This window comes from Gigantopelta aegis, chromosome 2 (genome assembly GCF_016097555.1).
Source record: "Gigantopelta aegis isolate Gae_Host chromosome 2, Gae_host_genome, whole genome shotgun sequence".
NCBI classification, from domain to species: domain Eukaryota; kingdom Metazoa; phylum Mollusca; class Gastropoda; order Neomphalida; family Peltospiridae; genus Gigantopelta; species Gigantopelta aegis.
In genome coordinates, this window is record NC_054700.1 from 12,330,762 (window position 1) to 12,336,781 (window position 6,020).

The 6,020-nt window shown below is 40.8% G+C and overlaps 1 protein-coding gene across 1 annotated transcript; it reads left to right on the forward strand.

Moving 5' to 3' along the window:
- Positions 1-2,368: 2,368 nt before the first annotated feature.
- LOC121387229 (neuropeptides capa receptor-like) lies at positions 2,369-3,565 on the forward strand. Its single transcript, XM_041518257.1, has one exon. It carries the CDS (start codon positions 2,369-2,371, stop codon positions 3,563-3,565), a length of 1,197 nt encoding a protein of 398 aa, XP_041374191.1.
- Positions 3,566-6,020: the final 2,455 nt, after the last annotated feature.

Here is a 6,020-nt window from a genome sequence, read left to right on the forward strand (position 1 = left end):
GGTTTTTAATAAAGATGCTCGGAGCCACATTTACACCTGACAATTAGTTTGAGATGCTTGTGTCGCAGGATCGAACAACCTCGGTGGATCCGTTCAACAGACTGGGTTTTTTTATTTTTATTATCGTTCCAACCAGTGCACCACAACTTGTCAAAGGTCGTACTATTTGTTTTCCTGTATGTGGGAAAATGCATATAAAAGATCCCTTGTTGAATCAGGAAACATGTAGCGGGTTTCCTCTGATGACTACGTGTCAGAATTACCAAATGTTTGACATCCAATACCGGATGATTAATTAATCAGTGTGTTCTAGTGGTTTCTTTAAACAAAACAAACTTTTAAAAAGGGCACTTCAAATTGGCATAGGAGGGGTTACGGATTTCCTGTTACCCACCCACACAACCCTCTGGATCCGCCAACGAGCGAGCGGTATGAGACACGAATTCTCGTGAGATGACAATATTGATATTCCAGAAAAATCGCCATCCATCAACCTCCTGTTCTCCTATTTCTATTATCTTGGCAGCGTCTGTAAATATTTATAACGGTTCTTTTTGTGTCTTGTGTAGACAGCCTTTAGCAATTCCATAAACATATAGCCGCTGTCGAAACAGGGTTTGTGTGATAACCAGGGGTATAAAGAAATGAATCCTCCAATAATACTATCAGACGTGTTCAGTCTCTGGGGAGGGAGGTCTTACGGAGAAAGCGCTATAAAGATTCTTCTGGCTCGTGGACTGTTTGGCTTACGTGGCTGATTGTGTTCTGTAAGTAATTTAATGGACTGTGCTGGTTTTCATTCCGAATCATTATTACAGACGTAACTGGATTTAAAGACTCGATATCCATACTTATGGGCGGACATACAGTCATTGCTCGCGTTGGATTCTGGTATATCTCGCTTAGACAGTTAGTGCCGAAATGTTTCGTATTTGACGCTCTGATGTCGGTTTGGGATATCGTAATACCGGCCTCGGTGGCGCAGTGGTTAAGCTATCGGACTACAGGCTGGTAGCTACAGGATTCGCAGCCCGGTACCAGCTCCAAACGCAGAGCGAGTTCTTAAGGGCTCAATGGGTAGGTGTAAGGCCACTACACCCTCTTCTCTCTCAGTAACCACTTACCAACTAAGAACTAACCCACTGTCCTGGACAGACAGCCCAGATAGCTGAAGTGTGCGCCCAGGACAGCGTGCTTGAGCCTTAATTGGATATAAGCATGGAAATAAGTTGAAATGAAATGATGTTGTAACTACGTTGCTTTATTACGAGGTCATTAGTCAGCGATAGATACATTCTCCTTGTCTCTAATTGAGCTTGTGAGAATTTGCTCAATAAAAACAAAGCCTTGTTAGTTCGTGCTAGATGGTGGTACTGTTATATTCCCCGAGTCCTACAGCACTTAAGACTAACTAATGCTGAGTAGGACTGTCATTCGCCTCTGATATTATTGAATATAATGTTGTATCGTCTGTTCAGTGTTCTGTACTAAGTATCTAATTACTTTGGTAGAACGCTGTGCGCAGAGGTGGATTTACTTGTGAAGTTGAAATAGGTAGAGAGAGAGCGAGAGAGATCGAGAGAGAGAAGGGGCAGGCATATATACAGAAACAAAGACAGACATAGAGAGAGAAAGAGACAGAGAGAGTGAGATAATGAGTCAGAGATAAAGCGAGAGATATAGCGAGAGAGAGAGAGAGAGAGAGAGAGAGAGAGAGAGAGAGAGAGAGAGAGAGAGAGAGAGAGAGAGAGAGAGAGAGAGATTAGAGATTAGAGAGAGGGGTCGAGAAAGTGGGTGCGGATTCGGGTCATCTCGCATGTACTGTACTTTTCACATGTATTCAACAAAATTAATTAATTAAGGGTTAGTAGATATTTTCAACATTTTTAAAAGATCTTTTTCCTAATTAAAACAATAAATAAATAAATAAATAATAGATTCTTTTATTATAACGTGTCGACATTATGGCTTGTTCTTAAACTTAATAGCTTAATTTTTTGTATGGCGAACACAAGGATAATCATCGTTACGATCCAACGTAACGAATGAACATTTTGTTATTTCTTTTATATAGATGCACTGAAAATCAACCGGGTTTGTTGGTGGGTGGGGTTGGGGGTTTTTTTGTTAGGGTTTTTTGGGGTTTTTTTTCGTTTTTTGCGTGTATCATGAAACAATGTTTAGAAGTCACGTGTAATCACAATAGAAAAATAATATGGTACCAGCGAAAATACCAAAAGCCTACTGTCCCTTAATAAGGTGTTGTTGTTGTTTTTTTTTTTTTTTTTTTTGTATATTGAGTATATTCAGCACAGTCTACAAACCTGTGATGCTAACGTTAACGTTGTGAATATTTTGTATTTACCAGATGATACAGGACACCAATACTGACTTCATGGCATCCACACAGAAGAATCTGTCGTACTCTTCGCCGTTCAACGTCACTAGCTGGGACGACCTGCTGTTTATCCTCGAGTATCACATCCCTGTGGCTCTGGCCCTAAACAAGGCCATTACGCCCATCTGGTACGCCATCGGCCTTGTTGGCAACGTCACTTCCGCTGCCGTGTGGCTGAGTTCCGGTCTGCGCATGTCCAACACCGCTGCGTACTATCTAGCATCTCTGGCCATCGCCGATCTGTTATTTCTCATCCTACAAGTGTTCTACGAACTGGAATATCCTTGGCTGGTCCGCGCCCTTGACCTTCAAGGATGGTGTCAGATCTGGAACATCCTCAATATGGCGGTCGGCTACATCTGCGTTCTGCTGGTTTTCGGTTTCACCTTTGAGCGGTTCTTGTCCATCTGCTACCCGTTCAAATCGGAGCGGTTCAGCAAGACCTCGAGATCCAAGAGGGTCATCTTCCTTATCGTCCTCGTGTCCTTCCTCGTCGCGCTTCCTCAGGGATACTTCTGGGACGTCAGATACAACGGCTGCCACGTGCGCATCAGTCTGGTGATGCAGCGAGAGAGGTCGCTGTACTCCATCTGGAACTGGGGGTCCGAGATGATCATGTTCGGGCTGGTCCCCCTCGTGGTTCTCGTCCTCAACATATGCGTCTTGCACAAGATCAAACACGCCGGGCAGCTGAAGCTGGGCGACACGTCCGCTAGCAACTCCCACAAACGTTACATATCCACCACGGTGACGCTGCTGTGGGTGTCGTTCTACCTGATCCTCACGACCCTGCCCGTGACGCTGATGTTTGCGATGCAGACGAAGTTCACGCTCGGCTCGCCCATGTCTTTAGAGGCGATGGCAGACGATCCGCACTGGAGGACGTTCTTTTCCTACCAATTCGCCAGGACGGTCATCAAGGAGATCGGGCTGTCGCACTATGCGTGCAACCTCTTCATCTACTGCTTTACGTGCAAAAAATTCAGGTTCCACTTGTTTCGTTTACTGTTCGGACCGGGTGTTGTGTGTTTCGGGAGCGATGACAGTGATTCGAAAACTGGGAGGCAGCCCTCTCAGTCGTTCCAAATGGAACAGAAACTCTTGCCATACGAGCGTTCGCCCAATATGTCGACTGGCGTAAAACACACGGATGTATCAATACATTAAAGGCACGGGTTTTTGGTGTATTTCTAACATGGAACTTAAAGATGGTTTAATATTGTGTTACAGTTTATAACATGGATTAGTTTACTTTTTTCTTTCTTTTTGAAGCTCAAAATAGTGTTACCACTGAGGAATTTTATGTTGGTTTAATATCTCGTTACAGTTTCTAACCTGGAATAGTTACGATAATTCTGTTTGTAACTCAAAATGGAGTGTACATTGGGGGATTTTATGACGGTTTAACATCGCGTAACAGTTTGTAATCTGGATTATCTACAAGCATTCTGATTGTAAGTCAAAATTGAGTGTCCATTGGAGACATTTATGACGGTTTATGTTCGGGTGTACTTTGTAATCTGGATTATCTACGCGCATTCTGTTAATAGCTACAAATGAAATGTCCATTGGGGGATTTTACGACGGTTTAATTTCGCGTTACATTTTGTATTCTGGATTATCTACAAGCATTTGTTTGTTGCTCAAAACGAAGTGTTCAATAAGGAATTTTATGACAGTTTAATTTGTCGCTGCAACTTTAATGCCGAATATTTACGTTCTTTATGTTTGTAGCTCAATTTTATGACGGTTTAATATCGAGTTACAATTTGTAATCTGGAATATTTCCAAGAAAATTCTGTTTGTAGCTTAAAAGAGTGTCCGTCTGAAAAAATAAGCGCGTGTCTTAAGTCTTTGGATTCATACATTTCAACAGTCTGGACTAAACCATTAACATCTAGACGACAGAAGATGTTTGAAACGTTATCGACTTGCGTTGAGGTAAAGAAAACCAATAAGAGAACGTTTTGTTTTCAAACAAGATGCCACATATTACCAAAATGATAGTGTAAAACATTCACATCTGAGATGTGTGCCTTTCAATTAAAATAATCGATATTTCTTTGCTTGTATGTATGATCATTTGTTTGTCTGATCTCAAAATATTAATGTATTTCTATATTTGATTATTATTGATTTATTTATATTAATTTGTGTACTTTTTACATCCGTTTTTACAGTTTCGACTTCTCTTCTCCAAAAGGGGCGGGACGTAGGGCAGTGGTAAAGCGCTCGTGTGATGCGTGGTCGGTTTGGGATCGATCCCCGTCGGTGGGCCCATTGCGCTACATCTCGTTCTAACCATTGCTAGCCTGTCTGTGGGATGGTGCATATAAAATATCCTTTGCTGCATTAGGAAAAATGTAGCGGGTTTGACATCCAATAGCCGATGATTAATTAATCAATGTGCTCCAGTGGTGTCGCCAATCAAACCGAACTTTAACTTTCTTCTCCAAAACTACTTGACCAATCCCAACCACATTTTGTGAGAAGTTTCCTTGACACATGGAGAAACATATTTGTGAATTTAGTCAGGGCCACAAATGAGAAAAGTAAATTAATTTTAACAAATCTTCTTCTGACATCCCGCAATGATATAACCGAATAGTTTTCATACATGTAAAGGTCAACATATGGTTTATCTAATATGTTAATGTCATCAGTGTGAAGTCTCCCGTTTGTTCCCAGGGTGGTGGTGAAGTTTCTTGTAGTTGTTCAGAGAAAAATGCATTGAATGTAATTAATTTAACTTCTTTTTACAAAACTGTTTGACCAATTCCAAGCAAAGTTTGTTTGAAGCTTCTTTGGCACATGGGAAAAACACATTTGTCAGTTTGATCATTCTGACCCCTACCATACCCCGGGGTCTGAGGGATCGGGTCCAGAATAGAAACATTAAGCCAATTAAAAAAAAATATTTCCATACTTCCAGAAATGCTATAACCTAATAGTCGTCATATATGTAAAGGTATATAAATAACTTATCTAGTTTATGAATGTCAGTAATGTTGGGTGCCCTGCTTGCCCCCGGGAGGGAAAGAACTTTGTCTATAGACGGATTTATTGACCTGTGACGTCAAAGTACTGTGCGCGGCCATATTTAGAATCACGCGATCTTACACCATAATAGCATGTGAAGGCATTGCATCTGGTTGCAGTTGCAGTATTTATTACCTTTTTAGTATATTTTTTTAAAGCAAAACCAGTATATCGGATAATTCAACCTCATTTAAAGATTGTAGATTCATATAAAAGTTGGTGGAAGTGTGTTAATAATTAAAAACGTAAATAATAAAGCATGTATATACACGTGAATACAAATCCATAACGAATAATTTAAACTTATGCAAGCAAATATATTTTCCCTTGACAGCTGTGGAGCCTAATATATTGAACTTTAAAACAGTATTTTAGCCTCAGCGGACGGGGGTATCACATGACCACCACCCCCACTCAGTCTATGCTCCTGTTTTGTTTGTACTTGTCTTGGGCATCGGCAGTAAGTGTCAAAGAGGTTCGTTTTGGAATTAATTAATATATAGAACAGTTATTGACTAACCAGAGGCGCGTTTTCAGGGTAATTTAGTGTTGAATATTGTGGATGATTAATTTTAAAAAATTG

What these genes read in the sequence shown, in the direction of transcription:
- LOC121387229 (XM_041518257.1), top strand. Translation starts at nt 2,369, where the DNA reads ATGATACAGGACACCAATACTGACTTCATGGCATCCACACAGAAGAAT.